Source organism: Bufo gargarizans, chromosome 6 (assembly GCF_014858855.1).
Source record: "Bufo gargarizans isolate SCDJY-AF-19 chromosome 6, ASM1485885v1, whole genome shotgun sequence".
Lineage (NCBI taxonomy): Eukaryota > Metazoa > Chordata > Amphibia > Anura > Bufonidae > Bufo > Bufo gargarizans.
This window is the reverse complement of record NC_058085.1, coordinates 352,700,831-352,718,578: the sequence shown is the minus strand read 5'-3', so window position 1 is coordinate 352,718,578 and position 17,748 is coordinate 352,700,831. Positions and strand designations below refer to the sequence as shown.

General features: G+C 42.1%; 1 protein-coding gene across 1 annotated transcript in view; it reads right to left on the bottom strand.

Annotated features, from left to right (window-relative positions):
• Positions 1 to 593: 593 nt before the first annotated feature.
• Positions 594 to 17,748, bottom strand: part of LOC122939843 (alpha-2-macroglobulin-like) — a 138,827-nt gene continuing 121,672 nt past the window's right edge. The window contains exons 29-37 of the mRNA XM_044296034.1: positions 16,558 to 16,739; positions 15,603 to 15,818; positions 12,409 to 12,536; positions 10,553 to 10,643; positions 8,970 to 9,038; positions 6,010 to 6,112; positions 4,096 to 4,137; positions 2,288 to 2,422; positions 594 to 786 (exon numbers count right to left, since the gene is read on the bottom strand). Coding sequence (XP_044151969.1) covers positions 755 to 786; positions 2,288 to 2,422; positions 4,096 to 4,137; positions 6,010 to 6,112; positions 8,970 to 9,038; positions 10,553 to 10,643; positions 12,409 to 12,536; positions 15,603 to 15,818; positions 16,558 to 16,739 — 998 coding nt within the window. The 3' untranslated portion in view covers positions 594 to 754. The remainder of the gene's footprint in view (positions 787 to 2,287; positions 2,423 to 4,095; positions 4,138 to 6,009; positions 6,113 to 8,969; positions 9,039 to 10,552; positions 10,644 to 12,408; positions 12,537 to 15,602; positions 15,819 to 16,557; positions 16,740 to 17,748) is intronic.

The following is a 17,748-nucleotide window of genomic DNA, read 5'->3' as shown; positions in this document are numbered from 1 at the left end:
GAATGTAAAATGGCTGCCAGATCGGGTTTATTTATAGTGTAGGGGGTGTGTCCATGTGCTGAAACGTCTTAATTGGCTGTCCTGTCCCACCTGATGGATGTGTCATGGGTCAAAGTTTTGCACAATGCAAAGAATATGGCGCCGGCGGATATCGGCATATGTTCGCCTGTTCGGCAAACCGCGAACAAGCAAAGTTCACCACGAATCGACCGCCGGGCAATCCGCAAGGCCATCTCTAACCCTATTTGGCTGAAAGGCTTCTCTAAAATAGCATTGTGGGAAAGCCCACCAGCCTGGACCCTCTCAGGTTCATGTGACTCTACATTTTTATCCTCCTTGCCCTGTTTCCCTGTAAAAGTAAAATTGTGATCACATTTTTGCGTGATTCGTCCACACTTTGGATTAGTTTGCAAAATAATTTTTGTGAAATTCGTGACGAATCCCATTAGCTTAGAATCGATTTGCTCAATTACAGCTCCAACGTCAAATCCAAATAAGGTTGTCTTCTTTGAACTACTGTTTTGAGCCAGTCACTACAGGTACTGTACTACTGTACATGATTATCATGTTCTTAATTAATTCTTAACACAAACTTTAGATGTTGGAAGCTTTTTATTGAGTGTTCCATTAAAGGAGACAGAAGATAAAATAGAAGACTTTATATAGTTGTCATGGTCTACTCTTCCCCAGCAGAGGACACTGGTGAAATGTGCAGTTTCTGGTCCCCGAGCAGTGTCACTGTATATTATAATTCTTAGTGTTCAGTGACTTCTATCTTCTTAAATCCTATGAGAAATAGAAGACATGAAATCAATATATGTTCAAATAAATTCATTTTTGCACCAAATTAGTTATATTTATGGAGCACGTAACTAGTTGTTAGAAGCTTCATCTTAAAACTTTATAAATTCAATGCATTCTCTTTTTCTACCTCCATGAAATCAGTATGCATATATAATATCAACTAATGTCTCATCATTTTTCGATGCTTATTATTTCTGGATTTAAATGAATAGGAGTAGTTCTGCAGTTATAAGCTCATGTCTACTACAGAAATGGATGGAGCCGCACAGTCCCAGGGCTACTACATTTACTGCGGAACAGTTACTTAACAGGGGTGCTGGGAGTTGGATCCTGATTTCTCAGATATTGATGGTCTATAGGCTATCAATATTAAACTATTGGAAAAACCCTTTAACCGTGGGCTGTTAATAGACATACGTCTTCTCAAAGGTAAGTTCATAAGTGTCATAACATTATTTAAAGAATGGCAAGGACCTAGTTACAGGAATGTAATGTCCTTATAAATGATAGTGTTTTTGATTACACTAGCAAATAAACACTAAAATAAGAGGAAATGCCATAACTGTACATAGATTAGCTAGTTCTCTAAAGGAGAAATCCAAATCTAAAAAGGGATTTTCCGAGGGAGATAGTGTTACGAAAAAAGAAAAAGGGGTGGGGTGTCCAGAAATGAGTAACGAATGTTGATTCTGTGTTGAAAATCCATGTTCAGGATAAAAAAAGGGGACTTTCATTAGAAAATATCTGTTCCAACACAAGGTTAGTAAGCTTTGGTTCCAAAGAGTAACTTCAACAGGCAGCCAATGGGAGTTGCAAAGTATAGCGCACAAATGTGATCTAATACGGTAGCTAAAATTTTAAAGTATGAGCATGAGACTTCTAAAAGAGACATAGAAGGGGAAACTATGGATAGGAAAAGGGCTGTCCAGTCACAGATGTGTAATAAAATGATTTCTGTCCAGATTAAAAGTAAATCAGATATATGCTGGGACTGGAGAATGAACTGTAACAGGACTTCTGCTGTAAGATCACATCTGCCTCATCCTCTAAAACTCCCACCCTCTGAGCTTATGCTGGAGGTGATTTGTTCCATGTTTTGTGGAAGTGTGAAATATAGTTAGTTGTTTCAGGCACCAAATATTTGAATAAAAATTATAGGTTTATGGTATACCAGCATCCACTGAATTAGCTATCCTGAATATGAAAATGGAACAATTATGTATGGAAGCAAGAGGGGTGGTATGTTGTATCCTGGATGCTGCACAGGACCTGATATTAACACATTGGAAAGTGGTGACCTGTTTCAGGCCACGATTGGCTGAGCCAACATTTTAAATAAATTTTCTATGTGTTGAGCAAGGGCATGGAGACGAGCATGGAGTAGCATCAGAAAGGCAGTGACTGGGGATTAATGAGGTGAGTAATGGATATTTTTTATTTTAAAGAAAAGTATAAGTATTATAAAGATATTAAGAAGTCAAACCTTTGAAGAAACACCATTTAGATGCGTAGATGCTGGAATTGAAGCAGCAGCCTTTCCCTTCACATTCCTCCTTTGTTATACCGGGGCGTCCACAATCACCTCTCTCATCGACCTTTACATCACAGTGAGCTACGACTGAATGTAGACAAGTCATTAGGGATCATCAATATAGCCATTACTATTAGGGAGCTCTTTAAAAATGTCCCTTTAGAAGCCAAATACGTATGGGAGGAGCAGGACTGGGAACTTAAAGTGGCCCTGGAAAAAATAGTAAAAGTGGCCCTGTTTTGTAGTTGCGATCAAATTGATGGAAGGCAGGGCCAAAAATACCATATTGTGGCACATTATACCACCTAATAGAGCCAAATACCACAGACCATCACTAAATACTGCCAGCACCACAAAATACATCCCAAAAACATCCACTGGCCGGCTGCGAGGAGGGCCCAGGCAGCCCCTTGGGCATCGGCTCACTGGGAAACTTCCCTGTAAGGTCTATGGCCAGTCCGCCCCTGGGGAGAAGGGAGTCCCACTCAGTCTTTCCCATTCAGCAATAGCATGTGGCCACGTTTTATTAACAGACTGCCATATAGTGTTTATCATGCAAGAATACTCAGGAGCTGACTGTCCCTGTATCACTTTTATTTAAAAAAGTACATTTCCCTCTGGTCATTCTTCCACACATAGGCCCAAATTTACTAATCCTATAGCTGGCGTAAACTTAAAAAGTTTGTCCAGACCATTCCCCAGATTTATTACAATGGCCCAGGCTGGATGATAAATGTGGTGCAGGGATAGACACTTTTGTCAAGCTCTATACCAACTATTGGCTGGCTTATTTTGAGACAGTTGGTATTTCAGACAAGCCTACCAAGTGGCAGACACATTGGTAAATCTGGGCCAAGATGTTTTTTTTTTATTGTGTTTTTTTCTGCTCTGCTGGTGTTTTTTTGCCCCAAAATGCAGTATGGTCTAGATATCGCTGAATTTTCTGGCACTTTTCCCATAAGTTTATCTATAGGACTACAAAAATGCATTGAAAATGTATGTCTTGAACAGAAAAAAAGCCACAAAAACTTTTCAAATATATGACTTTTTTATATGCTACAAAAAAGTAGAAAAAAAAATGTGCAGAGAAGGCCTAAAAGTAGTGTTCATGTGTCTTCAAATAAAAGATAATTTTCATTAATACACAATTTAGTAGGGCTCATAAACAAACATATTTTTAGTCCGCATCCAATCCTAAATTTTTGCTGGTCAGATGAGGACCCATTAACTTTAATGGGCCTGCAAAAGATACAGACTCCTTGTGCTGTCCACATCCACATGTCTATTCTGTGGCGTCTGCAAAATGGTAGAACATATATTTTTCTTGTACACATTACAGACAAGGATAGGACTGTTCTATTAGGGGCCGGCACGGCACACGGAATGTGTGAGGGCTATATAAATAACACCCCTGTCCACGTGAAAAACCTGCTCACTGGGTGAAATCTTTAAGTGCAGACATATCTCTAGGTGGAACCCAGGGCAGGAGAAGCCAATCCAGAACAGAAGCCGCTCCCTCCGGCTGGAAATACTCTTAAGAGGTCCAGACACAAAGGGCCAATAATACAGAATAAAAACGGGAATAGGGAGCGCTAATAAAAGTGGACTTTTATTAAAAATTAACTGCTAAAAATAAACAGGGTAACATGTTTCAAAGGGGGTCTCCCTGATGAAGACAGGTTTACAGTTTTACTGATGATATAGAATGCAGGCGAAAAAATGACTACTCAGATGGAACGAATCGTTGGCTCATTCCTTACCTCCACAGCAGGGGGCGTTGTACTCGGCCACAGCATGCTCCTCTGTAATAGAGAGATAATATACAGCAGGAATGTGAGACTCACTGATAATAACATATTATTTATCATAAATTGTGTTAAAAGAAGTTTGTCAGCATAGACATAGGCGAAGGCAGGAGACAGGAGGTAATACATACCTCTGTCCTCCCTTCTAATCACTGGAGTGCTGTAAAAATAAACTTTCAATGCATTGGGGGGCGAGCCTTCAGGCCGCCTCAGGTTATAGGCTGATTCAGTCCTTCTCCTCTGCTCTAGCGGTCTCCTGGTTGGATGCTACAGCCGTTACTTATGGCAAGGAAAGGGAGCTGCTCATACAATCAGCCAGACGCACCCCTCGATGCAAGATCAGTTCATTTTTACAGTACTCCATTGATTATAATCAGTGACAGAGATACTTATTACCTCTTGTCTCCTGCCCCTACCTAGGTCTATCGGCAGTTTTTATTTCTGCCACTCCTCCAAAAAGCCCCAGTCTTTGGAGTGTATGGCTTATAGTAATCCTGTGGACAGATACAGCATTTCCAGCTCCACGGTGGATCTTTGGAGCTTCTTCTCTGTTGTCTGTTGTATCTCTGATTAATACCCTCCTTGATCTGGGAGTTTTCAGGGGTTCTCTTCTCTTGTTAGGTTTATAGTTGTGCCATATTCTTTCCATGTTTCTATAATGGATTCAATAGAGCCCTGGGTATGTTCAGCGTTTGACACTTTTTTTGTAACCAAATACGGATCTACACTTTTCCATAACGTTGTCTCTGTCCTGTTTGAAGAACTTCTTCAGAACCAATGTAGTTGTACTCACACCATGTGACATTTTTATTGCACATAGGAGGACCTTAGTAATAATGTTACTGCGGAAGTTAAAACAGTTATCCAATATTTTGATACTGATGACCTATCCTCAGGATAGGCCACCAGTATCTGATCGGTGGTTGGGTCTAACACCTGGGAGCCCCATCGTACAGCTGTTTAAGAAGACACTAGCGCCCCTGTGAGCACTGCTACCTTCTCACAGCTTACCCAGCATGAATGGGGCTGAGTGTGACACCAAGCACAACCGCTATACAATGTACGGCGCTGTGCTTGGTGAGAACAGAGAAGGCCGCAGTGCTCACAGGGGTGCTAGTGTCTTCTCAAACAGCTGTGTGCAGCACTTTGGAATATTCTGCCATTATACAGGTGAAACTCGAAAAATATTGTGCAAAGTTCATGCAACTTAAAAGGCGAAACTAACACATGAGATAGACTCATTACATGCAAAGCGAGACATTTCAAGCCTTTATTTGTTATAATTTGGATGATTATGGCTTACAGCTTATGAAACCCCAAAGTCACAATTTTGAGGTACCCTTTGCTCAGGGGGTATGGATTGATTAGCTGACTAGAGTGTGACACTTTAAGCCTAGAATATTGAACCTTTTCACAAAATTCCAATTTTAAGCTGCATTAATGCAATTCCTTTTAATTTGCATTACTGAAATAAACTGACTTTTGCACGATATTCGAATTTTTCGAGTTTTACCTGTACACTCAATGGGACAAGAAATAAACAGTAAACTAAACATATTGGATCAAGTGAAATTCATGTCCCCGTAGAATTTCACCTCACATAAATGAAGGACCTGTCCCCTCCTGCTAATATTTTTTGTGATACTTTACTAATGATTGTACAGAGTGCATTGCTTGTTTTAGATTTTAAAATAATCTTCACTTGATCCAACATATTTATTACAGCTGTATCAGGATATTATATTTTAGCTTTAGACAGCAAATTTCAGCTGGTGGCAAAGGGTTTCCCAAATACAGAATTTTACAGAATACATTACTAATATGTAAATACATGAATATTGTACTTTATCCCCTTATATTTTCTCATACCTGGAAAATAATAATCATGGACTACAACAGTGGCGGGCTGAAGATTCTCTACATTTGACTCTTGTTCCAGAGAAAGGACATAACTTTCAGTTGCATGGGTGAGCTGCGGGAGAACAGAATTGAAGGAAGTAAGGGCTGGAAGGTCAGCAATTTTCATTAAGTTTTATTTGCATTCTAGATGATGTATTCCTCACAGATCCATATACTTAAGATGGTCAAACACCTTCAAATGGTGTCGTCAGAACGATCATTCAATGAACAGCTATCTCTCCCGACTCTGCCGGACATGTATGTGTATTCAATGGAGAGAGAGGAGAAAGCCGCTGCCAGACACCTCTTATTTCACAGAAGAACAAAAGGATTGGCCGAAAATATTCCCTTTGCCCAATTCTTCTCACCCCGACAGCTGCCTACACACAATACACTGTCAGCTAAACCTGCCGTTCCCGGTGGATTTTGGGTTCGGCTAACAATGCACTAATGTGCTAATGTGTATGGTGGCCTTTACAGTCCTTTGTGAGTTTTGCAGTGTCCTCCTGTGAGGTGACTCATGTACTGTATCGGATATACAGCCACCAGGTGGCAGCAGTGCTGAGACATCCAGTCTCTGCTGCTACTACTACTACCGTACATCCTCCTGCTCCTAACAATTTCAATACAGGAAGTGGAACACAGGTGGTGAGTTTTTGCTGGGGGCAGAGGCTGCCCTTATGGCAGGGACTACTGCCTGCATTTGGGGGGCTGTAACAGGCTTTGTCTGAGGGGCTTTTCTTGCTATGATTGCATATACTGTATGGTACATGTAGTAGGCACTGACAGTTTATGTTCCTGTCTATGTATTTGTAAGGAGTTGTTTTTAGCAGATCACAATATATTTTCTAACTATTTTGGAGAACTTGTAATTTAGGGAAATTCAGAGATACTGTTAGTAATAAAGTGTGAAACATCACACGTGTTCCACCCCCCCCAAACATGAAGACCATGGGGTCTCCTTGGTGGGTTTGATATGCATTGTGCAATGGGGGTGTCTGCTTTATTATGGATGTCTGCCAAATGTTCTCCATTGTGAAACCTCAGTTCCCTAATAGTTTTGTCAATATATTGAAGACGACATTCTTCAATATATTGACAGTCGATGAAGGATATAATAAAATACTGCTCATTGGTGACAGAACATAGGAAGTTCTTGCCTATATCAATAGATCTACAGGCTATACAGCACCCACACCTATAGGTGCCCAATATTTTGGCGGGTAATCCAGCCTAATTGGCCTATGGTTGAAAAAAAACATATAAACCGGCCTATCTTTAATATTACAGCACCTTTGATATGTAATAAGTGGGTCCTGGCCCTCCAGATGGCCTAAATCAGGGTCCGTCCTCCAAATTCGCTAAAATTTTAGGATGAGATCTTTAACTTGGGTGTGATTGCTATTGCATGAGTGGTAGTATGCTTGCTTGAGAACCCTCTTGAGGTGGCCCCTACTCTCAAATCGGTCACTCAAATAAAATTTGCTGCAAGATTTAAATCTAAAAAGGTGAAACATATGTTCGAGGATCTTAAATACTGGCCTTAGGAATGCCCCTCTTAAGAGCCTCTGGGACTTTCACTGCAACAGATTTTTGGTTGCAGTACTTCATGCACATGTTCCAGAAAAGATTTTACTGTCAGTATTGTGGTAAATAGTAAGATCATGACATGTGGTGGTGTCGGCCTGTATTTCAGATGTAAAAAAACATGCCTAGTAAATAGATATTAAGGGCTACCATGAAATGTGAAAATTGTGCTGCATTGCCTTTGCAGAGAATCAACACTTCGTCAGTGTAACATAGTCACATTAAATTACAAGATTAATAGGCTTCCATGCTTTCCCCAAATACAATGTTCCTCTCCCACCAGCCAAGGTACAGGCTGGCATAGGTAGGCTGTCTTTCACCAAGTGCCTGAGATGGTGGATAACTCTCTGATGGAACGTGAAGATATTATCTGAAGATGAACTCTAGAAGGGTGGTTATAAAGCAATTGTGACCAAATATGTTCTTCTCCCCTTTGATGAAAGAAGTACTCTATTGCATGGCATCCCTGATCGTGAGGACTGTAGAGGGCCTTCACATCCATACTTCCCATAGACGTGACCTCTTCACAGTAAAGACCATCAAGTTTCTTTAGCACATCCGTATAGTCATGCACATACTGTAGGATGCCAGGGATGTAACAAAGGGTCTCATTATTAGATCAACATTGCAACTGAAATTCTGTGTGAGAGTACCCACCCCAGAGACAATAGGTCTTCCTTTGAGTGGGTTAACCCCTTTGTGGATTTTGGGCTCACAATAAAAGCAAGCAAACCATGGATGTTTAGGGAGAAGGTAGGCCATCTTGGTTTTATTAATAGGATTGCCTGCCAGGGCATCATCTAAAATCGACCCAAAAGGTGTAATTGATCTGTGACAACATCCAAAAAAGTTTCCATGACCTTCTTGTCATTAATGGGAGGATTTTTCTGGGAGGAGAGTTGCAAATCAGTTAAGGGTCCCTCACCTAGCCTGCTTCGCCCCTAATCAAACAAGTCAGTGAGGAGTTGTACATGTGATAAATCACTGGGTTTTATCTCAAACTGCAGACACAATTTTTTTTGGTCGTATGAAGCAAAAAACCCTTTTTCTATTTGTGAAAAAGACAAACCAGCGTTCAGCACTTTCATTTCGGTGTCACTGAGCTGTCAATGGGATAAATTGAGAATTTGGAGATTGTCAGTCCTAATGTTAGAGGAGCAAGTCATTGATGGTCGCTTTTCTTTTATCTTAGGAGGTACAGTCGTCAGGGATGGGGGTCCTGCCTAAAAAATCTTCTATACTGCTAACGCCCCCTGCCTCAGCACTCTCAACCTCAGAAATTGCCTCTCTTTGACTGAGGCTTGAATTGTTTACTGCCACTATTGTAGTCAGGTTCTGCTCACCGTATCCAGATAAATGGTAACCTTCTCTGCTGATACTTCTGTTCTTTGGACGCCTGGATGTTGTTTCAGCTATGAAAGTAGATTTAATTTTGTTATGAAATGATCACTTAAAGGGATTCCGTCACCAGTAAATCGTGTGTAAAACCAGACACAATGGGGGAGATTTATCAAACTGGTGTAAAGTAGAACTGGCTTAGTTGCCCATAGCAACCAATCAGATTCCACCTTTCATTTTTCACAGCTTCTTTGGAAAATGAAAGATGGTATCTGATTGGTTGCTATGGGCAACAAAGACAGTTCTACTTTACACCAGTTTGATAAATCTCCCCCAGTGCCTTGTAGGACTAGCTCGGCTGAATGTAATGATACCTTTCACTTAGCCATCAGTTACTTCATTCTGGAGAGAAAGCTCTTTTAATTCATATGCAAATGGTAAGCTGTACCCATTAAAGTCAATGAGAATCTCTGTCCACTACACAGTTGATAAAGCTGTGTATTTCCAGCCATGGAGCTACAGATGATTGCCAGGGGTGCCATCTGTCGGACCACTGCCGATAAGCTAGTCATGTCCTATGCTTAGACTTAAAGAGATTGTGCAGCAATTTATATTGAGGACCTATCCTCAGGATAGGTCATCAATATGGGATCAGTGAGGTCCCAACAACCGGCATCCCGCTGATGAGCTGTTTGAAGAGGAGGCAGCGCTGCATGCAAGCACTACTTCCTCTTCATTGCGGATCCGCAAAAAAAAGGATGACTTTCCGTATAGCGTGTGATGAAGTCAGGCGGCACAGCGTGCTGGTTAAGGGGTGCTCGGTTTGTGTGGACGTAATCCCAAAATCAGAAAAATGAAAGAAAACCGGCACTCCCAAAAATCTTTGCTGGTGATAGATTTATTGGTCAGTCATATTAGGGTGACGCGCGGCGTTTCGGCACTGACAGGGGCCTTTTTCAAACAAGAAGTGAGCAGCAATATGAGCACTCATATTACTGCTCACTTCTTGTTTGAAAAAGGCCCCTGTCAGTGCCGAAACGCAGCGTATCACCCTAATATGAGTGACCAATAAATCTATCACCAGAAAAGATTTTTTTTGGGAGTGCCGGTTTTCTTTCATTTTTCTGACTTTCCGTATAGCATCCGTTTTTTTTATGGATCCATTGCAACCATGCCTATCCTTGTCAGCAAAACAGACAAGAATAGAACAAGTTCTATCTTTTTGTGGGGCTACAGAACAGACATACCGAACGGACATGGAAACAAAATATGTTTGCGTAAATGTAGCCTTGAGTGCACATAGTCTCCGAAGTGCAGTGTAATGATGAGTACTCGCGCCCTTCACTTGAATTGGGAGAGTATTTGTAATAACACTACGCCGCTGTCTCCTCGTCAAACAGCTGATTGGCTGGGGTGCCAGGTGTTGGACCCCCGCTGATCAGATGTTGATGACCTATCCTGAAGATGGGTCATCAATATAAATGACTGCACAACCCCTTTAACATAAACTGGACAACCATTTTAATAAATATAGTTTGTTCAGAGAGTTGATTATGTGTCTTATCTGATTCTACCGAACGTTCCTCACCTTTTCAAGACTCTTTTTATCAGGAATGTATCCTGATGTAGGCTCAATTAGGATCAGTGCCATGTTGGTGTTTTCTCGCTTTCCAGTATATCTACAGATAATATAGATTTCAGATGAAGGCACTTGTGTTTCAAAAGTAAGGTATAAAAATAGGATCAAGAAACAGCATTGAATACAAATGAATCAAAAGCAGTAGTTCAAGTGGCTCTGTCAAGTCTCCTCTCTGAGAGTAGCATGGGATAGAGAATGGGATCCTGCAAGATTATATGGTTTTCTATGATTTCATACGGTATTTTAATGCTTCCAGAATGCGTAGAGAAAGCCTGTGAGTCCTTCTTGGCCCACACACATTGACAGCTATAAATGTATACAGATAATGCTGTCAATCAATGTCTGTGGACAGGGGAAGCAGGACTCACAGGCTTAATTTTGGATACGGGCTATTACACAGCTTTTAACATGAACATACTGAACAAAATCATAGAAACCTTTATATCGCCGAGCTCAGCATTTCCTCCTCTATTATATTCTGCCTGTTAGCAGATCATGCTGTGTAAACAGGGATCTGCTGCCAAGAAACAGTTAATCTGTATGGGGATGGGTGATCACAGTGGCGATCACTGGTCCCCATACAGAGGAGACAGCTGTTGCGGCTTTCTGTAGATGCAGCTATCATCTCTTCGCATGATCAGTTATCGGGAAAGTTTGATTCATTCCCGGTAATTGTCTGTTTTGTCCACGTGAAAGCATGATCTGCTGCCCAGAAACAATGATTGATGTGCTTGCACGAATGACTGGACCCCCCGATGAATGAGCGTTTCGCTTGTTCCCAATAATTCACCTGAAAATCGGGCAGTCTAAATCCACTGTCGGAATAACTGAGTCAGGTTAACATGTTAGCCCACTGCTAGATCTGTAGCTCTGGTGCTGGAAGTTGGCGCCGGAACTACTCAGGTGTGTTTACGGTGTAGTGAGCAGAGCTGGTTACTGAATGCTGCTCCCATTTCCTTCAATAGAATCAGTGTCGCAGTAACCAACTCCATCCACTACTGCACAACAGCTTACCGCAGACCCCTGATGATCAGATATTGATGGCTTATCCTGAGGATAGACCATCAATATTAAAATGTTAGAGTACCCCCTTTAAAGGGGTATTCCCATCTCAGACAATGGAGGCATATCGCTAGGATTTGCCCCCCATTGCCGCCCACCTCTGGGACCCACACCTACAACGAGAACGAAGCTGGGAGCGCTGTGGCTGGAGGACCCTGGATTTCCCGGGGTCCGTCCACCACCAAGCGCTGCTCCCATAGAAGTGAATGGGAGCACACCGCGCATGCGCGGCCCATGCTCCCATTAATTTCTATGGGGCAGACGGCAATAGCCGAGCCAGCTCTCGGCTATTTTTGGTGGCTCTATAGAAATGAATAGAGGGCGGCTGCGCATGGGCAGTGCTCCCTCCGTTCATTTCCCGACTTCGTTCTCATTGTAGGTGCGGGTCCCAGCGGTGGGACCCGCACCTATCAGACAATGGGGGCATATCCTAGCAATATGCCCCCATTGTCTGAGATGGGAAAACCCCTTTAAGGGAGATAAATAACAGTATTCTAGATCCTTCTAGCAAGGATTTTGCTAAAGATCTTGGTCGCCATAATGTAAGGTGCAAAAGGTATAAATGCTTCTATTTGGAAGTACAAATAGTATTGAGAATGTCTTAAAAAAAAAAAAAAAAACAAGGGGCATGACAGACACAATATAAAAATAAGTAACTGCATAAACCTGGCACATCAGACGTCTGGATACTACTAGAAGTGTCAAATTTGTGCACTGTGGTATTCTAAGGAATTTTCTCTCACCTGACATCCACATGAACATCAAACTTCTTCTGTGATTCATGAGTGCAGGCAGATGGCTCAGTACTTACATTGAGGGAAAAGTAATCTTTGTCAGATGCTTTAGGAAAAGCGTTATAATGTAAGTGTACCTAGAAAGAGAAGACAGAAAGTTTTAAACTAACAAACCCCGGGGAACACATATTGAATTTAATAGTTTCATACCCTTTTGTACAAATTAGTTTTACTTCAGAAGGAAGAGAACAAACTTCTACCAACCAAACCACAGACTCTTCCAAAGTGAAGCGTGACCCATCTGTAGGGGTCTTGCCCTCATCAGTGTAGAGCAGGGTATTGTTTGGCTGGATGAGATGTCTTTGATGCAACTCTAGTGCGTGTTATCAAATACTGATTAATGTCTGAAAGTATGTACTGTAAAATTTGTAGAAGCATAACCGTCCTGGTTGTGTTATAAATAACGACCATGACATTGGTGTGAGCTGTAAATTTAGTTAATGATAAATATATACTATTATATAATGGACAAAGACATCGTCTGTAAGGCTACGTTCACACTAGCGGTTTTACTGGATCTGGCAGGGTTCAGCAAAAACGCTGTTACTGATAACTATTTGCATCCGTTATGAACGTATCCGGTTTTATTATGTTTAACATAGCCAAGACGGATCCGTCATGAACTCCATTGAAAGTCAATGGAGGACGGATCAGTTTTCTATTGTGGCAGAGAAAATGGATCCGTCCCCATTGACTTGCATTGAGGGTCATGTTGCAGTTTGTTCTCCGGTATGGGAATGCAACTAAACGGAACAGAATGAATTTTGGAGCATTCCGTTCTGTTCAGTTCAGTTTTGTCCCCATTAACAATGAATGGGGACAAAACTTTTTTTTCCGGTATTGAGCCCCTATGACGGATATTAATACTGGAAAACTAAAATGCTAGTGTGAAAGTAGCCTAACGATAGCTACTGAGCCTATTTCTGAGTCATCACTCATGCCATACAAATGAACTGTATGTGTACTGACTATCACAAACACAGGGGCTCAACTCCCATAGCACGTTAAACACCTATACCATCAAGGGCACCTCAACTTCCATATGGCTGGTGTACCCTGCAACAGAGAGTGCCTGGAGGATTTGATGCTGTCTTCCCATCCACTGCACTGCCAGCACAGGGAGGCTCTGCTAACCGTGAGTAAATGAACTACTACCCCCATCGGCCTACCGTAGCCTCACATGTTTCCCCTGCGGTCCGGCTCGTTGCGCAAGCAGATGCCTGGACCCCATGTGGAACAGAAGCATGGCAGTCACAGGCAGAGCTGCACACAGACTAGATATCCAGGAGCCCTCTCATGAAGGCAGGAGATACACAGGACAGGAATAGAAGCAGAAGCACTTCCAGGATATACATGAAACAGACAGGATAAGCAATGAAGCACTACCAGGCTGTACATGGAACAGATAGGTTACAACATCAACAACACTTTACCAGGTGACACCACACAGAAGGGCAGATGGCAAAACCCCCTGGGTCAGCAGAAAGGTGCTACACCCAGCAAGACAAAGGACAGACCAACCACAAGCCCTACAGCTCACAGATAGAAATAGCTGCAATAAGGAGGGCACCTGATAAGCCACACCCAGGAACAGACCAGGGAATCTTAACCTCACCAGAACCAGGAGAAACCAGAAGCAAAAAACATACAATCAAAAGTGTCAATTCACACCAGTCACAGAATGCTGCAGCCAGCACGCCCCAAATGACAACCAGCATACACAGGATAACTGTAGCTAGTACGAGGTTACAGGCAGCCAGCCTACACAAAAACAAGGAGTGACAGAACCGCACTATGATACATTTACAGGCCATAGTTCACACACAAGGCCTCAGCCAGCACACATCACAGAACCAGCATACATGGGAACACCCACAGCCAGTACACAAAGCGCATGCAGCCCTAAGCAACCAGCATACACAGGAGTCAGCCTGCAGCCAGTATGTGAGAGAGCATGCAGCCAGCCTGCACGGCACTAGTGACAGGAGCCAGGATACAGTGACAGGATATGGATGTGTGGAGACACAAACAAAGGCAGCAGTTCACACACAACACTGCAGCCAGCACGCAGCCCTAAGCAACCAGTATACAGCGGAGTTAGCTTGCAGCCAGTATGTGAGAGAGCACGCAGCCAGCCTGCATGGCCACAACTGTCAAAGTGAACCACACTGTGTCAGTAATACAGTCTAGGACAGTGATGGCTAACCTCCGGCACTCCAGTTGTGGTGAAACTACGACTCCCAGCATGCTCCATTCATTTCTTTGGGGTTCTGAGAACAGTCAAGCAAGTGTGCATCTTGAGAGTTGTAGTTTTACCACAGCTGGAGTGCTGGAGGTTAGCCATCACAAGTCCATGATGTGCACAGCATCTGTACCCCCGTTTGGCATGTGAATCATAGGCTTGACCCCACAGTGCTGGTGTGCTCAGGGTGAACACAATGGACCTCTGACCATCCAGAAGCTATTGATCAGCTAACCGTACTGCTTCACACTGCCAACTCACCTTCCCCTGTGGAGCTAGACAACAGGCTGCTATCTAAATATTTGTATATCTTCCCTTTTTGGCTATCTTCTCCTGTTGCTCCCTCTGTTACTTGTAGGGAGCTTTCTATATCTCTCTCTCTTCTCTTTCCCTTGACTGCTGTTGTCCCCCTGTCTTGCCTCTCTGGCAGTAGTTCCCCCTTTCCTCCCCCTGTATGTATACCCCTTTCGATATAAGGGGAGAGTTAATTGTTAGGTGGGTTAAGGGGCTCTAAGTGTGTGTGTACGTTTGTACAGTATCTGCATAGTTGTGGGTGGGTTTAGCACTGCATATAGGAGTAATTTGGGGGCAGGGCTTTGTAATTAGCACTAATATATGTATAATAAACTATAGTGTGTTAGTTAAAAAAGGTTTTATTATTAACACAGAGTGTAGTTGATCATAACGTATGCCATAGGGCAACAAGGAAGAGAAGGAAGGAAAATACTGGGAAAAGGAGGGAAACTAGACATAAACTAGCACTCCTTCTTCAAACGAGTAAGTAAGGTTATGGTAAGGTAGTTTTATTATAAATGGAGGTCATGACATTGGTGTGAGCTCTATAAACATTTAGGTGATGATAAATATAGAATATTTTCAACCTCAGGCCACATACACATACCTGAAGTAAGACAAAGCCATCGCCTTTATTGCTAATTGTATATTTTTCAGGGATTTTTGGAAGGTCAACTGTTTGTACAAGAAGACTGTTGCTTTTTTCCACGTGAACTATTTTCTGGAAACCGGACTCAGAACTAATTGTCACTGTTGAATCCCTCTTCTGGTTGTTCGTGGCTTTGGCATATTTGGCCAGAGCTTCAAGGGCCACAGTTGTGTCCTAAAGGAAAGATGAGGTTGAATTCACATAGGTTACACTGGCAACTGAGAAACATAACTTACACTGTCTACAGGGGTGCACCTAGCCTTTCTGCTGCCTGAGGCAAAAACTGAAACGCCCCCCCCATGCCAATTTCTTAATCTAACTCCTTTGCCACAATGAAAGTGCTCATTGCCCATGGCCTTTTCGCTGCCCCCCTCTTTCCCCTAACTGGTGCTGCCTGGGGCGACCACCTCACCTGGCCTAATTTGTGATGCAACCCTGACTGTCTATACTGGAAAGAAAATTGCCTAACTGAAGCTGCAGTGACAAGAACATTGAGGAATTTAAGAGATCCAAAACCAAATGCAAAAACCTTTGATATCAGCTGTTGCACATTTTTATACACTTGTATGACGGTTGTATGTAAATGCAATTTTCATGTGACCCAATATTTTCTGTGTTACTCTCCATGAACTATTAGTGTTCACACGTGAAGGAATTGCTGTAAATTTATAGTACAACCCCAGTACAACTCATCCACATAATTCACATAAATCTGCCGCCTACAGTATGAATTTTTTTTTGTGGGGAAAAGCCAACACAAGGAGATTTGTTATGTGTGTGAACTTAGTCCTACTCTGGGAGATTTTCCAGGTGTTGTGGATGTCATGTGGAAGCTAGGATGTAGCAGTATCACACTTGTGTGATGCTGATCTTAGACTAAATGGTTGTGAGTTTTTTAAGAACGAGATGCAACCTGGGAAGATTGGAAGCCTCCATAAGGATTTTGTAGGGTCGTTAGCAAACCGATGATAACTAGACTTTCTCCCAGATCTTTGCTGGTTATTGTCTTGTCGGAAAGCAAGGCTAGAACAATATATGATAGCGTCTCAATATCATCAGGATCGTCAGGGTTCTGTTTCCAGTGCTTTGTTCCTTCTGTTAAGAAAATAATTAATAACATGTTCTTAGAAGATCATAGAAAGAAACACAAGATAAGCCACTACAGATGAAAGAAGGCAGATTGACCAGCACTCTCAGCAATTCTTCTATATTTAAACTGAAATAGCCAGATATGTTGTTGGAAGCCCAGTACAGTTCTTACTAAGAGTTTACATGCTATGAGTAAAAATCCTTCGGGAAGCGTAAGTAGTTTTATATTTATGTTTGGAATTACAAAAATTGCAGACTGCTGGGTACACAGTTTTATTTTGTGTACTACTGGTGCTGACCTCCTTTATATGCTAGTTTTAATAAAGGCCTTAGGCCTTATGTACACATCATTTCTTGCCTTCATAATGTGTTTAAGACCATTAGTTGGGTTATGCAGAGGTAGCATTGGTATACCACTCCATACAAAGGTTAACCCTAATCTACTACTTTTCTAATCCGCATTATGGCAAGAACTCCTTAACTAAGTAAAAACTGTCTATTTTTACTTTAAAGAGGTTCTCCTGAAATGAACAAAATACAATTACTGAAATTACCTAAATATTACTTTATTATAAACACATTCCCAACATCAGGGGGTGAACATCAGGGGAAGTAAAATGGCAGCTGCCCTATTTGCACACACAAAACCTGTCCTAATAGTCCTAGTAACACAGCTGAAGTTACTTCAAAGCAGTTAGCTAAAGAGCTGTCTCAGAACTCCTTACTACTCTTGCTGTCATGAATTGCAATCTTACATGCAGCTCATAAGATATTAGCTGTGTGTAGTAATGGAGTGAAAGTACAGAGAGGTTGGGGTATGTGGCTAATGAGCAGCAGCGCTTGTATGCACTCTGCCATATTACCACAGCCCACAACAGTCTGTTGTGCCCATCCACGCTGTACTTTCACTTCAATGAATTGTTCAGAGGAGAATCAGCTTTTTTTGATCGAATTGCCCCAAAGAACCCACTACTGAGGAACAAAAAGAAGAGAACAGCTTGTGTACTTTGGCCTG